Source organism: Dermacentor albipictus, chromosome 8, assembly GCF_038994185.2.
Source record: "Dermacentor albipictus isolate Rhodes 1998 colony chromosome 8, USDA_Dalb.pri_finalv2, whole genome shotgun sequence".
Lineage (NCBI taxonomy): Eukaryota > Metazoa > Arthropoda > Arachnida > Ixodida > Ixodidae > Dermacentor > Dermacentor albipictus.
In genome coordinates, this window is record NC_091828.1 from 135,723,822 (window position 1) to 135,745,455 (window position 21,634).

General features: G+C 46.3%; 1 protein-coding gene across 8 annotated transcripts in view; it reads left to right on the plus strand.

Moving 5' to 3' along the window:
• Positions 1–21,634, plus strand: part of LOC139049193 (sodium-independent sulfate anion transporter-like) — a 492,963-nt gene that overhangs the window by 450,140 nt on the left and 21,189 nt on the right. For all 8 annotated transcript variants that reach the window (XM_070524550.1, XM_070524548.1, XM_070524556.1 and 5 more), the window contains exon 18: positions 16,901–16,988. In XM_070524550.1, coding sequence (XP_070380651.1) covers positions 16,901–16,988 — 88 coding nt within the window. The remainder of the gene's footprint in view (positions 1–16,900; positions 16,989–21,634) is intronic.

Sequence of the window (21,634 nt, forward strand, 5' to 3'; positions counted from 1 at the left end):
AACCGTAACACGGGTTTATTGGAAATTATACCCCTATACGTGTGTGCGTCTCCGTGTGTGTTTGCGTGATTCGGTGTTTTTAAGTGCCCAATTGTCAACGGAGCTGAGAACAACCAAGACAGCGGATGAGAGAGCGACAAGTGGCAACTTCTGTGTGTGTGTGTGGTTGCTCGACTGTGCGGGTACGTGAGCGAGATCGAGCAAGATGTATAAAGTTGTGAGCGTGCATTTTATCTTGTAAATTAATTTTCCTTTTAAATATAGCCCTTTCCATGTTTGCAGTGTGTGCATTTAATTGTCCTTCCAGTCAATGTGCATATATTTTTTAATGCTATCAACCACAAGGAACTCTCTAACCAGCTTTGCCTTGCACAGTCCCAAATGATGGACATCCGACACTTTTCTGAGCATCAGTGAGTGTCTGATGGAGTGTTATCCAGCTGTCCAGTCAAATCTTCTGGTGTACCATGTGACAGTGTTGCATCATTTAGCTAGAGTGATGAAAACTTTCATCAGCAGGTAGTAGGTGAGGTTGTCGGCTCCATGGAAGGGACTCCACCTACAGTGAGCTTCCATGATGTAGGAAGCCATGACGCCTTTTCTCCTTGCTTGGGATTAAATTGTGGTGACAGTAGCAAGAAAGCGACTAACTTGTCTTAAGAGCATGACTTGGGAAAGTTTCTAGGCAAAGCTAAACACACGGGCATCCCGCACTGTGAAGTTACGCCTTCTTACTAACCCGTAGTAATCAAATGTTGCAAACGACTTTAAGAAAGATGTAACACCTGACAAGAAGGCTTTTGGTTCCCATGGCTGGCAGATTATGCCCCTTGGCTTGCGTACTCAGTGACAGCAAAAGGTGCCCTTTGTCGTTACTGCGTCACTTTTCTTCCAAATGTTCGCCGGGGAGCTCACGGTAAAAAATGACGTACAGTGCAAAGGACAAGGGCTGCGAGAGACGACATACCCTGCGTAGTGTATGTTGTCTCTCACTGTCCTTGTCCTTCGTACTGTACGTCACTTTTTATCATGAATTACCAACTAGCCCATGCAACCACCTTTGCTCAAGGTAATTTTATCGTGCGCGCTTTCAGTAACTGCAAAAAAATGCATGAAGCATGCAAGGATCATGTAAAATTCCAATGGCACCAGGAAGCAATGGCAGCCTCGCAGAACTTTAGGGATGTGATGACAAGCAAGCAGTTACTTGTTGTACAGCAGCTGAACAGAGCACTGCATGAGCAAGTTGAAAGGAACTGAGAGAAACTATTTCCGATAGTTTCCACCATTATCTTCTGTGCAACACATGACTTGCCCATTCACAGGAAGCAGTCTGACAGGGGAGTCTTCAATGATCTCCATGACTTTCGGGTAGAAGCTGGACATACTCGACGTCAAGAACACCTCACTTCTGCTGGCAATGCAAAGTACACTTCCGACCAAGTCCAGAACGAGCTCATCACAATCTGCGGCGACATCCTGAGAGAGCAAATAGTGGTCAAAGCTAACACAGTGTTTGCTTTTTCCATTCTTGCAGGCGAAACTGCAGATATTGCAGGAACAGTGCAGATGCATGTAGTCATTCGCTTTATTGACAAGGTGGGAACATATATGTATAGGTGCGAGAACAGTTTGTGGGATTTGTAGAGCTGGAGCAACGGAACTCCGCTTGCATCGCCGCTATGATCTTGAAGTGTTTGATGGATGCCGGACTGACTCTTTTTAACCTCATTGGACAGGGCTACAATAGATGCTCTACATGGCTGGAAAAGAATAAGCTGAAATGAACAGAATAATGCAGAAACCAAGGTGTCTACCAATCGGGAATTCTCAGGTTTTTTTTAATAGTCTGGAAATACTCAGGGAAAACGCAGGGAAAATTGAGTGTTATGTTTTTGAAAGACAACGAAAGTCGCGGTATCGCTGGCTCGAGTAACAGAGAGGAGTCGTGAAGAATCTACTGTGACGCCGTGTCGTCGGCTGGAGGGCTTAATTGCCATTGTACAGTCAAACGACCGGCTTTCCGGACGCCCGATAATTCGGACAGCTTCGCGGCACCATCACCTACCCCATAGAGTCTGAACATCTGAAATTTCGGACGCAAGAACCCTTCGCCATCCGATTTTCCGGACTTTTTGCCGTGACCGCAGGTCCGAAATCGCATTAATCAAAGCCACCACCGCCGCCATTTTGATTACCTCGTCACCTCGAACCGGCTTTCTCGCACGCAGATCCGCTAGCAGCCGTAGCCACCACCGCGGCAACGCTAGGCTTAGCTGCTTCGACGTTCGCTACCAAGCTTCTTGCTGTTCGACGCCGTCTTTTTCATTAAAACAATTCGCCGCTGTCAGCAATGTTATCGGCTCCGCCTTTGTCATCCTCGTAATCGTCTTCGAAGCTCGTAAAGCACGACGCGTTGCATAATGCTGGTTCCCGAATGTCAGCTTCGTCTTAGTACAGTAGTGCTACGCGGTGAAGCATAACAAGTGTGGAAAGGGGCAATTGTTACGGGACACGATATGTATTCCTTAACTATTCAAGTGTGCACCCGCCATCTCCTGTCACAGTACGAGCACCAATGTACCTAATAAGTGTACTGGCAGGCATTCAGAGCTTTTTCGGATGTGCCTGTGGCGATTTGAATCCAAAAGGGCCCCTTACCAGGTCTGGCCATTTTGAGCTGACAAGCGCATACATTCCATGATAACAGTCGCGTTTGCAAAGTATTACACCTCAACGTACCGCGGAAAGACTTGAAATTTCAAACCGAGTGCGTTTTTTCTTCTCCTCGCGGCTGAAAAGAAAAGAAAAGAAATGAAGGCGGGGCCCGTGTCGTATGTGTCACCCGATCCTCAAGGTCCGGTGTGGGAGAACGCAGGGAAGGAATTTCGCTTGTGGAGGTTTAGACGGGGTGAGTGGAGAGAGTGTCTTGCTTGGCAGTGGAGCTCACCTCCTAAAATCATGGGTTGGCGGCACTAAAATATTTCTATCTCGGCTATTAATGAGCTGATTCTAAAATTCTTTTGCGGCAGAATGCTCCCTAGAGGACACATAACAACTTCCAGCATATAACCAAAATATGTTATAGGGCCTGGTGAGGAGCCCTTTAAGGGCAGTAAAACCACATGCATTCATTTTTTCAAACTGCCCTATTTTTCTGGTGTTTTCGTGGCCCCTAGGGAGTTCGAGAAACCAGACGTTGACTGCACAACTGACCAAGAGGATGCTTCAAATAGTCTGTGGGGCAAGCGGGTGGCAGGAGGAAAATGAGAACAGAAAGGACTGACGCATTGAAAAATTAACGGGAAAGGAAGCATGCCACTGCTTCTTTGAAGAAGCTTGAGCTCGTGCAAAAAAATAGTGTTGGCTGATGCCAAGATGCAGGTGCCCCTCGTGCAAACAAAATAAACTCTTTAAAGCAGTGAAGCACAACACTGAGGTGTTGTGCACGGGCTGAGAGTATGTGAGAACAGTTGAGGTTTACTTAAAAGCTGTTGTGAGAGAGAATATTACTTGTGAGAAAGTTCTGGGCCTCATACGAATGAGCTTGCTATCAATTGATAAAAATAGCTCATATAGAAAATCTTTGCTTCTACATGCATCTCCTTTTTATTCATATTTAAGGATGTTAAAGTAGATTCGCAATGAATTTTACCTTTTTTTTTCGAAGGTATTTTATTTCCTATGCATTTCACTAACTCCTTCCTTCTGTTTTCTTCACACTACTCCTTACTATTAAAACTGGATTAAGTAGCTTTTCTTTGTTTTTAAGATGCTTACTAGAGAGTGACAGCATCAGGTGACATGGTGTCAGCTCGTCTTGAAATAAAAGAAAGTTCTCTGTCACTCGGGGAATTTTACGAAGCCACTCGGGAAAAACCTGAAAAATTCAGGGAATTTGGAAATGTCAACATGGTAGACACCCTGAGAAACTGCTTCCAAAGGCACTATTTTTCGACTGCGCAAGTCACAAGCTGAATCTCGTGATCAACGATTTGAATGAGGTCGCTCTGAAATTCAGAACACAATAGGGATCATCAAACTATAATCGTCTTCCATGGGAGTGTGCTCCGAAGCAAATTGGTGCCCAGTATTCCAATGCTGTGTCAGACAAGATGGTCTGCAAAATTCAAGTCAATTAGGATCTTCTCTAAGCATTATGTACCCATAGTCAAAGTACTTGAGCTCACGTCAATGGAATCAACCTTGAATGCTGCAACTAGGCAACGAGCTCACGTCCTCTGCTGTGCAACAAGTTAATTTTTCTTCATCTGCTTGCACATTGTGGTGAAGTAAAGTGCATCGCTTGAAGCAGTTACAAACTTTCTGCAAAGTGTATCCATAGACTTCCGTTCTGTACACGACCGCATCTCTGAATTAGTACATATTTTTTTCAGCCACCGAACTAACACTCAAGAGCACAAGGGTTGCAATCCAGGCCAGTTGGTACATAGTTGAAGGAAAAAAAACAGTCACAAAAGACCTCTCTTCTTGTCTTTTGTGACTGGTTTATTCCTTCAACTCAAGAGCAGTTGTCCGACATCATGAAAACAGGAAGTGAGGCAGCCTATCACTTAAGCGTGTTAATATCTATACCAAGACAAGTTTCTCATCAGGCTCGCGGAAGCAACTGTGGGATTCAATCACCGGAGAAATACTACCATGTGGCAATATATATGTGCCCTACTTGGATTCTCTGCCTGCTTCTTTAGCTTGCCACTTTTTTGAAAGCTATGTAAAGAGCTTCAAATTTCTCCAGCTGCATCCAGAAAATATTAAGTATTTGAGCCATGTTGACTTTACTGTCCTTGCTGAAGAAGTCTAAAGCTTATACTGCATGGAAAACTTCAAGGTGGAGGGCATGTCTTGGTATGACATGTGGCGCAACTAAACTGGGAGCTCTTCAGAAACAATGTATACTCTGAACTTCTGCTTCAGGTTGCAGGTGGTAACTGGCCTTGCCAGTTACCACCTGCTTTGTCGAATACTCCTTCAGTACAATGAAGAGAGTGAAAACCTGGCTACAGTCAATAATGACAAATGACAGGCTGGACAACCTTTGTATGATGAGTGTACACCGAGAGTGTATAAGGAAACACAAGAATAACGATCACCTGTGTCATCACGCAATTTTCCCAGAAAGACCCTAGGCGTCTGCAGCTGCTGTTCAAGGAAGAATAACTGACTGTAGCTATACATGTTGGTGAACATATTGGGCTGTGTGCTGGTGATCAGTTCATGTGAGTTGAGAACCTGCACACAGCAAGACTGGTCACTCTTTTCAAGAAGTGATAGTAACTTTTTGCATTTTGCGTAAGTTTAATTCGTTGTTCATTAACAAATTTCAATGCACCTTCTCCACGCCCGGCACTAATTTACTGTTTCTAATTTTTGTTTCACGAGCGTAGTTTAGACTGCAAATAGAGCGTTTTTGGTGCTATCCTCCCCCTTCCCCAGCCAACAGATTCCACCCTCCCCCCTGCAAAAAGTTTTGTGGATGCCCTTGATAACTACAATAGTGGTAAGACTGCTATAGTATCTGGTAATCTAGCCCTCCACTGCTGCGAGTGTGATTGTCCTGCTTATCACGAATATTTATGAATGTTTATTGGTGTACAAGCATCCACATAAGCTAACCAGAAAGATAATAGATGTTTTTGAAATTTAAGATTCAAAAATGATTGTTAGCAGCCCTTTAGCATATGTCTCTGGAAAAAAGATTGCATGTTTTTATGCAACATTTAGTTATAATTAGGTGATAAAGAAAGGTTTTTCATTCTTGTATAAATGGCCACCAACTGAGTATAAATGGCCACCAACAGCACTGAGTTGACACTCAGTGCTGTATGTATTTTCTCTTTGCCCCATTTTCATCTATTGCAAGTTAGTGATTCTCAATCAGTTAGCCTGGTGGTCTTGTGAACATCATACAGTGTATTTTTTAGCAGACTGTAGGCATTTTGTGCAAAATTATCCTTTTAGAAAAGAAAACTGCAAGAATAGTGTCTTCCATGATGCTACGGAATAGCCGCCACAGTGTGGCTGCACTGAGGAGGACGAAGATGACGTGTGTGCCGGCTTGATATAGCGTCGCCATTTTGGCCTCCATGAGCTTACCTGTAAATAAATTTTAAATAGTATTCGACTTCAGCTTCACGTAACATTAATTTGGTGGAGGTGGACATTCCCCGTACCCGTCATGGAGCTTCGCAGCGGTCGCAACGGCGACAATGCAACTTCGGCTCCTGCTGGCGGCACTTCATCTACACAACCGTATCCGCCTGCAGCCCCGACCTACGTCGCCGTCTCCCCACCTCAGAATCCTGGTGTTTTCAACAGAGTCGGCAGTCCTGATGTTGACGACTGGCTCCGCTTATACGAACGTGTCAGCACCAGTCACAGGTGGGATCCGACTATTATGCTTGCCAACGTACTTTTCTACCTCGACGGAGCTCCATTGGCGTGGTTCCAGACTCATGAAGAGATCTCGAGCTGGGATCTCTTCAAAGACAAGCTATGCGACCTTTTTGGCAATCCATTTGGTCGACAAGTCAACGCCAAGAAAGCCCTTGCCACACGTGTATAGACATCGACCGAGCCTTACGTGTCGTACATTCTCGACGTGTTGGCCCTTTGTGCCAAGGCTGACCTGAACATGACTGAGGACGATAAGGTTAATCACGTCCTCAAAGGCATTGCTGAGGACGCCTTCAATTTGCTGGTGTTTACGAACGTCACCAACATCGATACCATCCTCAAGGAGTGCCGCCATCTCGAGCATGCTAAAAGCCGCTGGGTATTTCAGCACGACACGCGACTTCCCAACACAGCTGCTACGTCATCCTGTGACGACCTCTTCCATCAGCCGTCGCGATGTGACAACTTGACCTGCATCATTCGTTGTGAGGTCGAAACGGCACAACCGGCAGCCCCTTCATTCCCGTTGCCTGATCATTCTCCGGTGACAATCTCCTTGGTCCAGGCCATCGTCCGTCAAGAGTTGTCCAACGTCGGCATGCAATCCACTCGTTCTGTACACTCGGAACCTTTGTCTCCACGCACGTCCCCACCGCGCTCTTCTTACTCCTCCTATGGACAGCGCAACCCCTCCGAATGGCGAACCGTGGACGACAAGCCCATTTGTTTTAACTGCCGACGCATTGGACATGTCGCTCGCCACTGCCACAGCCACTGGACTTCTCCGATGCGCTATTATCCTGATTACCTCCCTCGCCCCTCTAGCGCATCCTCTTCCTTGGCCCCTTCTATGCCCGCTCCATCATCTGACCCTGCGACACCTTTGACACGACCCCGCTACTCCCGCTCGCCTTCTCCCTCCCGCCACCAATCTCTCTCGCCCCCGTCACGCCGTGCTCCTTCTCCGACCTGCTCGCCGCACCCCCGACCGGAAAACTAGACAGTGCAGCTTCTGGAGGTGAAGCTGCATTGACGACATTGGCACGAAATCCTCGCTTCACCTCACCCATGAACAAGAATCTTTTGGGCGTTCTCGTTGACAATGTTCCTGTGTGCGCGTTGATTGACATCGGGGCGCATGTGTACATTATGAGTGCTGCTCTTCGCCGTCAGCTCAAAAAAGTTCTGACGCCTGCCCCAAACCGAGTTGTACAAGTCGCCGACGGAGGGACTGTCGCTATTGTTGGCATGTGTTCTGCCCGACTCACCATTGCTGAGAGACACACTGTCGTTCGCTTCACCGTCGTCGAGCGTTGCCCTCACGAACTCATTCTCGGTTGGATTTTTTTGCCCATCATTCTGCCTTCATTGACTGTTCGGCCTTGACTTGCCTCTTCTTGCCGACCCTGTGGACCCGCCTCCAAGCCATCTGAGCTGCATAGATTTTATTCGCCTACCACCTCACTCTTTGACACACGTCGACTTGTCCTCTCCAGCTTTACCTGACGGCAATTACGTGGCCGCACCAATTTTGGCCGTTATGCTTACACATGGTGTTACCGTGCCGTGCCGCACACTGTGCTGAAACTTACTGGCAACCGCACCTGCCTTCCACTTGTCAATTTCACGCTAACTGCGCAAGTTCTGCCTCAGGGGATCTCCTTGGCTATAATTCGCGCTTTGCAGGATGATGAGGCCGAGCCATTCACAGTGGAAGATCGTTACAGCTCAGCCTATACCGTGACGTCATCGCACGGTACTGACGTCGACATTAAGAAGATGGTCTCCTCTGACCTTACACATGCTCAAGCTGAAGCTCTTTGCCGCGTTCTTGAAGGATATTGCGACAATAGACCATTAAGTCAAACGTCCGTTGTGACCCATCGCATAAATACTGGCGATGCGAACCCTATTCACCGGCGTCCATACCATGTTTTTGCGTCGGAACGAGCTGTTGTCCAACAGGAAGTCACAAAGATGCTTGCAAAGGACGTTATCGAGCCTTCCTGTAGTCCTTGGGCATCTCCCGTCGTACTTGTCAAAAAAAAGGATGGAACGTGGCACTTTTGTGTAGATAATCGCCACCTGAACAAAATCGCAAAAAAGGACATGTACCCTTTGCATTGATGACGCTCTAGACTGCCTGTACGGCGCCACCTATTTTTCTTCTATCGACTTACGGTCCGGCTACTGGCAGATATCCGTCGATGACATGGACCGAGAGAAGACTGCATTTGTTACCCCTGATGGCCTTTATCAGTTCAAGGTGATGCCTTTTGGTCTCTGTAACGTGCCCGCCACCTTCGAACAAATGATGGACTCTTTGCTTCAGAGGTTCAAGTGGTCCACCTGTTTGTGCTATCTGGACGACGTCATCGTTTATTCGCCCACACTCGACACCCATCTAGCCCGTTTTTCAGCGATTCTTGACGTGTTGCGCCGCGCCGGTCTCCAGTTGAACTCGTCAAAATGTCATTTCGCTCGCCGCCAAATCGCTGTCCTTGGGCACCTCGTAGACGCCAGAGGCGTGCGACCCGATCTGGACAAAATTCGCGCTGTTACGAATTTTCCTCTTCGAAAGTCTACCAAGGACGTTTGTAGTTTCATAGGGCTGTGCTCTTATTTCCAACGCTTTGTGAAGGATCTTGCAACCATCGCACGTCCCCTTAACGACCTCTTGAAGATAGACGCCCCTTTTTCTTGGGGTCCTGACCATGCCGCATCTTTCTCGCAGCTGACTACTCTCCTTACCACGCCTCCAATTTTGGCCCACTTTGACCCGTCTGCCTCAATGGAAGTTTGAACTGATGCCAGTGGTCACGGCATAGGAGCAGTGTTAGCACAGCGCCAGCGTGGACATGATCACGTTTAGCCTATGCCAGCCGACTTCTATCACCCGCCAAGCGCAATTATTCAATCACAGACCGCGAGTGCCTCGCTCTTGTGTGGGCTGTTGCGAAATTTCGTCCATACTTGTACGGACAGCCCTTCTGTGTCATCATTGATCACCACGCTCTGTGCTGGCTATCCTCGCTAAAGGACCCCACGGGACGACTCGCTCGCTGGGCGTTACGCCTGCAAGAATATACCTTCTCCGTGGTATGTAAGACGAGACGCTTGCACCAGGATGCCGATTGTTTGTCCCGCTACCCTGTCGACAAACCGGCTGATGCGGACGCCATCGCTTGCGTTTTCTCTCTGTCCCAGTTGCTTCAAATCGGCAACGAGCAACGGCGCGATCAATCATTACGCGCCCTCATCGACCGTCTGAAGTCAGCTCCTGGCGACGCCTCTCTCCGGATGTTTCTCCTTAAGGAGGGGGCATTATACTGCCGCAATCTCGATCCACACGGCCTTGACCTTCTGCTCGTCATTCCATCGCACCTGCGTTCGACTGTCCTCCAGCAACTTCGCGATGCTCCCTTGGCTGGACACTTGGGCGTCTCGCGCACATACGACCGTGTACGACGTCGATTCTTTTGGCCGGGTCTCCCGCTTCGTGCGGCGCTACGTTGCCGCTTGTGAGCCCTGTCAGCACCGGAAGAAGCCCTCCACACCTCCAGCTGGATGTCTCCAGCCGATCGACATCCCACCGGAACCCTTTTTCCGTGTTGGTCTAGACCTTCTTGGACCGTTTCCTCTCTCGGGCTCCGGAAATAAATGGGTCGCCGTCGCTACTGATTATGCGACGCGGTACGCAATCACCAGTGCCCTTCCGACAAGTTGTGCTACTGACGTTGCTGACTTTCTGCTCTATGACATCATTTTAGTGCATGGTGCTGGGCGCCAATTACTCACTGACCGTGGCCGCAGCTTTCTGTCGGCAGTCGTCGAGGACATCCTCCGCTCCTGCTCGACAAAGCACAAGTTCAGCACGTCCTACCACCCACAGACCAATGGCCTCACGTAGCGCCTTAACCGGACCATCACCGATGTGCTTTCAAAGTACGTTGCGACCGACCACCACGACTGGGAGCTTCACTTACCATATGCGACGTTCGCGTATAATTCATCACGTCACGACACCGCCGGCTATTCACCATTCTACCTCCTATAAGGCCGAGTACCCGTGTTGTCCTTAGACACTTTGTCGCCCTCGGCCGCACGTTCAGCCACTGGATACGCCCGCGACGCGATCGCACACGCCGACCACACGCGCCAGCTCGCCCACACCCGTCTCAAGGCCTCACAGGAGCATCAGACACGCGTCTATGATTGCCACCATCGCGATGTGCACTTTACTCCGGATTCTCTGGTGCTTCTCTGGTCACGCATTCGACATGTGGGCCTTTCCGAAAAGCTGCTGTCGCGCTACATCGACCCATACCGTGTGGTGCGACAAGCGACCGCTGTCACGTATGAAATCATCCCCGCTGACCTCTCAGCGTCATCGTCGGCTGCAAGTGACATCATTCACGTGGCAAGACTAAAGCCATACCACACACCTTTCACCGCGGATGTGTAGATTCAGCACCGGGGCGGTGCTTCTACTGCCGGCGGTGATGCTACGGAACAGCCACCACAGTGTCGCTGCACTGAGGATGAAGAAGAAGACGACGTGGGCCGACTTGATATAGCGTCGCCAATTTGGCCGTCCGTTATCTTCCCTGTACATAAATTGTCTATAGCGTTGAGTTTCAGCTGCACATAACAATATCGACAGAACAGGATGCAAGAATGATAGTGTACAGATTGTGCCCAATAATGACTCTGGCAGTACAGGCATTTTGAGGTGGAACAGGCTCGACCTTCGCAGTGTGCATGACAGCCCACTAAGTGGTGGGAAGTTGTGCCATTTAGGAGCGACGTGGAAGCGTGAGTACGAGAGTCGACGCAATCAGAGCCGGCGTTGCCTACCCAGGCACTGTGTTCAGAGATATCGGTGAAGAACCGAAGCGGCGGCCACTACTAAGCTCCGTTATAAGTTGTTACCCCGTAACTCCACCAAATATTACGAAGAGGAAGCCCGACGCATAAACGTATGAATGACTATTTGCACAGGAAAAAGTTCGCGGCAAGCTCGCAGGCTGGTACAAAGTCAACAGCTCCAGTAGACAGTCTATCACTTCCTAGGACTTCGTCTCTCTCTTGAGTGCACAGTCCTATCCAAATGCACCGTATCAATATAAAATTTGAATGGTCCCCATAGACCTAGCTTTTCCGTAAAGCAAAATAAAACGACGGTTTTATTTCACAAGTTATTCACAATCTCACAAGTTAGTCCAACGCGAGGCAGTGGACTCCAGGAATACGGTTTCGAAACTGTAAGAAATGATGTTGGTTAGGTTGTTGTACTGAGAGAACCCTTGAGGTGTCCACAGAATTTCCCAATAAGACTTTGACGTCGTCCTGTAAAGGTGGCCTCGCCTCCGGTCACCTTGAGTACTGGCCGACAGACATAAGTAGGTACCTGAACCCTTGACACGATGGAAAAGGCCCCACCAAGTTTAATACACGTTATTGAAACGGCTCAGCGGTGGTCAGAACGGCTCTATGGCTGAACGGGTGTGCCGGCTAAATTTCACAGCTTGACAGGCTTGGCAGCTTCATGAATGCTCATCCCACCGGCACGTCCACTGGTTTTCCCAGCAGTGTTGGGAGCTTTAGATCGACAGAACATCAAACGTTAGCAGTAGTCACATAGTAGGCGCAAGCATGTTGAAATAATCTGCTGTAAGGCTCGTCGAAAACTTTGGTATCTTCAACGCACGTTAAGCAACTCAACAAGAGAATGCAAATTGACTGTGTACAAAACTTTGCTCAGGCCCATACTAGATATGCATCGGTTGTTTGGTCACCTCACCTCAAGCACGGCATAGCTATGTTAGAATCTGTCCAAAAAAAAAGCAATCAGGTTCATTTTTTGTCGCTATGACTGGCAATTCTCGCCTACTTCGCATGCACACGTTTTAACGTTGCAATCTCTCGAACATCGGCGTACTTCTGATCGCGTTATCCTTCTGCATAACATAGTTCACACCGGCTTGAGTGTTCTGGCGCCCATTTCTTTTGTTGCAGCTTCTACACACTGTACTCGACGATCTGATCCCCTGAACATTGTGCCCTTCTGGTCGAATCTTGATTCTTTTAAGTTTTCCTTCTTTCCGCGGACGGTGGATTTATGGAATAAACTTGATGGGTCTCTGCACAGACTCGGTACTGAGGATTTTGAAAAAGAATTGCGTAATTTTGTATTCTGTTAATGTTTTCTAGTATTCTGGTGAATTTTGTTAAAAGTACTTGTAATTGTATTTTTTTCTTATTATTATTATTCTGTACTCACTCCTGCTATGTCTCAGAAACTGAGACAGCAGTATTTGTAAATAAAATAAATAAAAATAAAAAGTTATGAATCTGCCATTTGCTCTTCCGAGAGCGAGTCACACGTTCAGCTTGCGCGCTTGTCCTCTACCTACGAGTTTGTGGAACGGCGGATCTACCCGGCTGTTTTGGGAGATAGAGGCGACCAGTCGAAGATACCATTAATTTTTGAAGTAAATGTGGACCCCCTCCTGTAGGTATCTCTCCTAGCTGCTTTGTTTCTTGTGGACATTGACCCAAATCTGGCAGTTAAAAGTGCTTATTTTTGAAAACACTCTTCGTTTATAGGAAGGTACAATATACAGATGATTTAAGTATCGATCCATAATTGCCATTATCCTAGATGGCAAAACACACATTTTCTTACTTGTGTTTGTAGCAACATGAAGCTAACATGCTTGCAAAATGCAGGGTGCATTTGTTTGACAATATTATTTGTGCTTACAAATCAGCATTAACAGACCACATAGGTCATTACCATTAGAAGCAGCATGTTGGGTGATCAGCCAGGCTAACATCTTCAGCTTACCATTTATTTATTTATTTATTTATTTATTTATTTATTTATTTATTTATTTATTTATTCTGAGTGCCCGAAGGTCCCATAGGACAATACATAAGGAAGGTGGGATTCAAAAGGATCAAATGTTAGTACAATGTGTACAAAATAAAAGATATAGCAAGATATTACATTCAATAAAAATAGCTTAAGAGTTGAATGTAGAGAGAAAAGAAAAAGAAAAGATTTTGTGGAATATCTAGCAATGTGATGACATGTGGGCTGCATACCTGCACATCCAAAATGCCCACCTTCATAATAGAAAAATATCAAGGTGTGGAATTTGTGTGGCTCAGTTTGACAATCCATAACTTTGCTTCAAAATGGCCTAAAACAATTTATAGACATTCATAATTGATTCCATGTGCTGTATGTTGCTATGCAGGTTACTGTTAATTGGCTAATTAGGTTCTAAACAAATTACATCCTGTTTTGGATATGAGAAAAAAATTCACCATAAGAAAAAAATGTGTGAGACTATTACAATACTCCCTAATGTGAAATTTGAGCACAGCTCGGTATTTGTTTTCATTTCGAGATATATCAAGAACTGCCGGACTATTCTTTACTAAAGTTTCTTCTTCTTCTTCTTCTTCTTCTTCTTCTTTGAGATATATTGAGGCAAAGAATTTGAGACCGAAATCACTGCATCAACTGGCAGTGGGTCAGTGCTGTCAGCGCCTTTGCAGAGGGAGGGCCAGTATGGGAATGCTGGCATGATGAGCGGCATCGGAGCCAGCTGTGGAAGAAGGTGACAACGAATGCATGAGCAGTGGCACAAGTGCGTTCATGCAGTTACGCCGAGGGCGCCAACAAGCCAGCTCTAGTAGAAGACAACATCAAACGCGTGAGCAGCAGCACAAGCACATTTGTGCAGTGATGCTGACAGGTGCCAACACTCAACCCAGGAACAGGCACCCGAGAGTTACGCCCTAAAAATAATTGCATTTCTGAAATGGCCTGGTAAAAATACATTAACTTTGTAGATTTCATTCAAATAGTTTAAAAAAATAAAAAGTTATTTATTATGCCTCATCCCACCGTTAGGACACTGTTAGGACCAATACAGTTAAACCTTAATACAACTAACTTCAATACACATAATGAAATTCATGATAAATGAAGTATGTAACTTTTTATGTTTTCTTGTCCATGAAACATAATGTATTTTGAACTGCAATATAACAAAGTGTGCTTATACGTAATTTCAATATAAGGAAATTTTACTGCCACCACGAAGGAATGCAGGCAATAAATGGAAACTTCTGCGGACACAAATGGTCATATGATTGAATTACATGTGGCAGCTTGCAACTGCATTTCTCAAATTGTGCACTGGATGACAGAGCTGCAGCCAAAGCAGAACAGCAGCATGTCCTGTATAAAGTCCAAGTACCATAAAATCCTATCACGCTTTTTGCACTGTGTGCTTTAGGTGCTAGTGAAATCATGTAAGCCGAGAAGGATGGTAGCTTGACGAGTGCCTTCCTCCCATGCGAGCTTGAGGAAAGCGGTGGAAGGGGCGAGCTTGCGGTTATGCAATCAAGGAGGAGTGGGGGAGCACAGCTGCACATGGCTGAGCACATACGCAGTCCACATGCTCTGTTCTAGAGGTAATCTGCCGCATGTGCAAAGACTGGGTGAGCTGAGATGGCGTGGCTTCGTGCACTGTCTTCACATGTCTTTAGTGCTTGAGGTTACGTAATCTTGAGTATCGTTGACATGTTAAAGGAAGAGGCAGATAAAGCATTCACTCCCCACTGCTGGCGCTTTTCATGATAGCGTTGTCCCACTGCAGATTACACTATCAGCTCTTGGGGCAAAGTGGACACGAAAATGTGGCTTACTTTGGTTCATACTGCTGATGTGAAGATATCATCGATATGGAATAAAATCGTATCTTTTGTCACCAACTCTCAAATTCAACAAAAATTAACTTTCTCATTAAAGTTTGCCTTTTGCAATTGACCTGTAATTTGGAAAATTTTGTGGCCCTTGTAAGAAAAATTCATTGGTGCCTGTGCTCATTTACATAAAGGATTGAATTTCAATATAACAAAGCAAATTTACAGACTTCATTATGTCAAGGTTTAACTGTATTCTAGTGTAAGCAAGTTATGACACATTAATACTCCAAGAATATTTGTAGCGCTGCATGAAAGGATGATGATTCCATAAGCGAGACAATGACTGAAGGCAAGGAGTTCCATTCAGCAATCGATAAAACCAGAGGAGAATTTCGATAGGCATCAGTCCAGGCAAATGTTGGTTTTATTTTATCAGCATGGCCAGCGCAGGTTGCGATGAGAGGGGCGGGAAGAATGTGGGCTCGAGCGCACAGAAGGTTACTGTGATAAAGACTGGAAGAATGACAACCAAGTTAATTTTCTGCACATTTCAAGAAAGGAACATTGAACAATTTCTTTAAGGTGGACACACAAGATAAACCATGCTGCTTTTTTTTATTACTGATTCAATTATATTAGAAAGAGTAGTGTAATGGCGGTGCCAAATGCTAAAGAGAGCCAGAGACGGCATGATTATAGAACTGTATGTGTGAAGTCTAGTATCTATGTTTGCAAGGTGTAAGTGCGATTTGAGAGAACCGAGTGTTTACATATATTCCGATGTGTTATTCATGGTTAGTGCAGGACAGGAGTAATTGGAAATCGCAGGGAGAGGCCTTCATATTGCAGTGGACATGAAATGGGCTGATGGTGGTTGTGGTAATGTGTTAATAGATGTATTCCAGGTTAAATCAGAGGCAAACAGTAAAAAAAGGTAAGAAAAGTCTGCATTAGAGAATGTCTGTGCTTAACAATCAGCTCATAAAGGCAGAACTTTCTTGAACTTCTCTAACATGTAAGAAAAATAATCTGCAATTTCACCTTGAAGAGCAATGCATTAATAGCAAAACAAGGTTTAGCATTGCACTGAAGCTCCTTACAAGGTGCTCTAAGAATATGAGGGTAACATGCTGATGCAATGCAACATGCGAGGCAAGTTCTGCTACACAGCAGAAACAGTGCCCTGGCCACATTAGGTGCTTGCATTCTCGCATAGCTGGCTTGAGGAGCACAACCAACAATGTTGCAGGTATTGCAGCTTGATAGCGTTTGAAGAATGCCGAAGGAAGACCGTCAACATTTGTAGCTTGAAGTTTGCAGTCGGTCTCGCTCAGACCACTGGATGCTCTATGGTGCGGTGCAAACAGCTATTCAGCATGACCTCTAATGTTTCTTGCACACAACACTCGCGTCAGTAGCAGAAGGCAGAATGCTGCCATGGCTCTGCTGCAGAGATAATTGAGTGGATAGTAATGGTATGTTCACATTGTTCTGTCATTTGTCGCAACCAAATGAACTGTGCATCTCTAATGTCTCTGGAGACGTTTCCCTTTATAACGAGAAGGTGGTATATTAAGTTCTCTTTCCTTATCCCATGCTGGCATGCCAAATCACCTCATGTTGATAGTGCCCCATGTAATGTTAATGTATATGTCATACTAAGCCGCAAGTCAACTAGTTTATGAATGAACACCATTGTTACCTTGTTTTTGATGTGGGTTTTGATCCTACCTTCTCTTTTTTCTTTTTCATGTAGCCATCTGTGGCCGACGCCCTGCAAGGTGCAGGGCCTGTAAATTTCTACAGTTGCAAATCTGATAAGGAGCTTGATTCTCTTATCTCTGGTGAGTTTTTACATAGTATAGCCTTGATGCATGTGTACAGGGTGTTCTGGGTGTGTTTGCACTCTGTGCTTCTTCACACCTGAGCCTGTGTGCACCGAGGAGGTTTGTACTACAATTTGTGGATGCTTCGTGTTCCCGTGGCAGGAGTCTCGAAATGAATTTCTCCGAGGATTTCCTATTTTCTCTCACATACGTATACACACATCCTAGAGTAAAACTGCTTTTTGCTACAATTTTTGTCTTTAGTGCATGTATACTTGCCTACTGAGGACCTGGCAGTTGTTTAGAGACGAAAGCCGACACTGACCTGCAAGTTTGTTTTGCATGTGTTTAGACACCTGTGGCTTGCTTTATTATAATAACTTGCTTGTCCTAGTCTCTGAAACCTATTCTCAGTCACAGTGCCATCTGCAATGCTGTTTGAAACTGTACCTGCAGTGAAGCTTTGGCTTGTTGCCTTTCCTCTGCCAATGCAGTCGCCGATTGATAATTATGACATGCTCGATTATTCTTATGACTTCGTGGCACTGTCTTTCGCCCGGTAGATGGAATATGTACAGTGAAGTCTCTATGTAGCGAACTTCAGGGCACTGCAGCAAACTGTTTGTTAATCCAAAAGGTTGTTATAGTCAAAGCCCCAAAATTAACCAAAGTCTATCAACCCATCAGTTATCACCATATGAGCTATCCCCAAAAACATTGCTGTTGGCTCTTGGCCTGTGCTGTTTCTATATTGAATATATTCTGCCACTACACACCACTGAAGCACCACATAGTGTGGCGCGCGCAGAAGAGACACTGACGCCGAGAAAACCACCGACAAAGAGGAAGCTGCATGTCGCCTCTACTAAAGCACAATGTTTCTTTGTTTGTTTTTTTACATTTCTTGCCATGGACACCGCAACTAGTAGTAGTAGTAATAATAATAGTAGTATTTATTCTTCGTACACCAGAACGGAATAACCATGGACGGCGTGCAAGGCTATGTAGAAAGGTGAAAAGCTGTATGCAGGTGCACCTACCAGCCACAGGAAAACATAACAATAGATTTTTTTTTCCTCCGGCGGGGGTATAATATTTGACTACATACAAATGACATAGGTAAATCACGGGGAACACAATTGACCACCTCCAAGGGGGGAGTCTACATATTAGGATGGATGGGAGGTGTCCCATGTTACAGAAGAGAGGCGCCCAGCGAAGGCACCTATGAATACCGAGTCCAGATGGTCCTGACGCAGGGATTAACGTAAACTAATAGGGGCGGTTAGGAGATCAGCAACCCCTGCCAGAGTGGGTGAGGAACTGTGGCGGCGAGTCCGCAACCGCATGGCTGAGGCTGACACCTGAACTATTTCAAACTGTAATAGCATGTAAATGACACCATGTGAAAAGTGCGACCGTGTGGCATTTCAGCGAAGCACGTAGCTTACATTTCTCCGCACGCGTAGCTAGTATGGCCGCGGAAAGAAGCACAAAATAAAGAAGAGGTGTGCACAGAAAGGGTGAAAGAAGAAAGTGATGCGCCTCTGTTGCTGCAGTCGAACCTGGCTATTTAAAACTTGCAAAGAAACTCTTATCAGTTCGATATAGGGCATAATTCGATATAAGCCTGCTAAAGAATTGGGCATCATAAAATCACATACCATTTATAAAAGCACTTTGTTGATGAAACTAGCTTAGTTTCGCATAAAATAGACATGTATTTTCTTCCACTTGGGCAATTTCACTGCCTGCAATGCACGCAATTCTCCACATTGTCTAAATAGTTGGAGTGGCTGAGGCCGCAACCTTCCACGTTTACGCAGAAGCACTGGACTAGTGCGAGTGCACCAATCACCTCGGAGGATGTGGGCAAAGGACCATCGTTGCTTTCTTTATTGTGCCCACTTTCACTTGTACTCGTTACAATGTCGGAAATGTAGTCTTCGTTTTCAGGCTCTCCTGTGGTCACAACATCATCATTTGCACTTACAAACTCGTTAATCTTTGACTCGTCAACAGCTTCCGAAAATTCTGACATTTCGCTCCAAACTTCGGCAACACTGGCAATGGCTTTGTCGCACTCATCAGAATTTACAGTTGCCACTGGGCACGTGGAAGCCGGCATATGATCTAGGCTAGCGAAGTCGTTGCAGTGCGTGCAAGAACTACTGGCATAAGTGTTGGGTTAAAGCTTGTGAGATAAAGCTGAGCTGGGATACGAGCCTGTTTGCAATAATCTGAGGGTCAATGCCTGCGCTCTATTTAACTTCTTGTGAGGAAGGAGAAAGGCTCTCCTGCCAATATAAAAGTGCTGCGTAATTTCATTGTATGTGGTCGGTTGATCTCTGTTCTCCAGCACTGCGGGCCGGCGGGGGAGTTCTCCGTGGTCGCGGGAAGCGAGACCTCGCACCGTGAAGTGGGCCAGCTCGTTGAGGTTTCTGGGGCCTCCCATGATGGATCCCATGTGAGCAGGGAACCATATGAGAGTGTGGGTGGCGATGCTTTTGCCATAGAGGATGCGACAGGCTTCCTTACACATGGCGCCAACGCTGAAAGTATGGATGATGAAACTAGCTTAGTTTTGCATAAAATAGTCTTGCCCTGGAGTCTGGCAAGGCTCTGGACTCCAGAGCCTTGCCCTGGAGTCGCTGAAGATATTGGCATGTTTGTCGTCCAGGAGGGCCAAAGCAATAGCAAGTTGCTCGGCCACACGCGACGACGTGCTTCCTACCAAAGTGGTGTTAACGGTCGAACCCCTGTGGTTTATCAACACTACTGTGAAATTGTTGCGGTTGTCATACTGGGCCGCATCAACGAAGCAGCTGCCGCCAGGGAGTTCTGTCGAAAATCATGTCAAAAATCAAATTCTGTCACTTCATCATAGCAACACTGCAGGAGAAGGCCCACAAGGCGCAAAAACAATGAACCAGAAAAGCAGCGAGACAACACGCACTTGCGCCATCTTGCACGACGAGGCCGCGAGAGCCACTGATTGGCTGTCTGAGCAAGCGCTGCAGGTGGGCCAGGTTCTTTTTTGCAGGGAGGTGTTGACGGCTCGCCTGACGCAGCGCGGTAACGGTAGGGAGAGCGGTTGGATGGAGCCGCGCCGCCAGGTTTCCCCACCGCCGCGAGGGAAAGCCAACTTCTGGGGGCACTTTTGCGCTGCTTGTCACTCGATATATCGGGAGTCGCTGCTATTTTTGTTCGATGTAAACATAATTTTTGCTATATATACTCATTGTAACTATACTGTATTCAGAAATTGTTCGATATACAGAATAATTTCATGTAAACAGGTTTGATATAGTTGGGTTCGACTGTATAAAGGCGACACTTGTCTGGGCAGAGCATGTGCTCGCAAAGACATATAGCAGGGAGTGGAAAAAAAAGACCCCTTTCATGTTTTTATCCTTCAGTGCCATCTCAGGTTTTCGTAACCAATGCCTTGAGGCGTCCGCTTTCTGCGCCTTGTCATCTGCTAGGCTACTGTTGGGCCTGCCATGAAGGATACAGGGAACTCTAAGAATCCCAAGATTTCTGAATATTATTTTAGTACTAAGGCATTGTTCAGATTACACGAAAACTGAATAACAATCATTTTTCTGAAAAGTTCGGTACTCGGAAGTTTGTAGTATTGAAAAAGTCGCAGTTTCTCCCGAAAGGCGAAGCATCGATTGCGATAGCAAATAATACAGTTATACAAAGTAAGGATAGTTGTTTTATCGGCCGTATAAACTAAGAAGCACTAGCTGACTAACCGAATTAACTAGCATGGTGTCAGCGCGCACAACATGAACACATCGCACTCGATGGCCGCAGACACTCGCTGTCAGAACGAAAGAGTGAGGAAGCGCAGCAGCAGCAGCGAGCAAAGTGACCTTCGTGCATGGTGTAGGAATATTATACAATGTGCCTACACCATGCCTTCACGCCGTCTATCACTTCAACACAAACAGCGGCGAGAAAACAACATCCACGAAGGTACAAGCCATCTGCAGATCGCTTTCAAGATACTCCGTGCACTACATTGTGCCGCTGCGCAAAGTACACAGCTGCTGGTAGTGTAGAAGACGCCCGTATTTGGAAGTTTGTAATATTGAAAAAGTCTCAGTTTCACCTGAAAGGCAAAGCATCGATTGTGATAGCAAATTAGTAGGCAGTTATACGACAGATAGTAGTTTTGACGGCCGTATGAACTTGGAAACACTCGCTTACTAACTGAATTGACAAGCATGGTGTCAATGCACACAGGCAAACATGAACACATTATACTGTATGACTACGAACACTCGCGGTCATGAGCACGCGCAGCAGCAGTAGCGAGCGAAGTGACCTTTGTGCCGTCTGTCACTTCAACGCAAACAGCAGCGACAAAGCAGCACACACAAACGTATGAGTGGTCAGGAGATCACTTTCAATATGCAGTGTGCGCCGGCGCAAAATACACAGTTGCTGGCGGAGTAGGAGCCCCCTTCCTGCCCCGCTGTGTCCTCACTTTCCTCAGTTTCACAAGCAACAATGAGCCGTGATCGTCAGCTCCTCTTGTGCCCGGTCGCGAAATATGCAGTTGCTGCTGGAGACTAATGCCACCCCCCCCCTCCCTTCCTGTTATCCCCCCATGGCTTTTCGCGCGACATGGCGGATGGAAGACGGCGCATTTG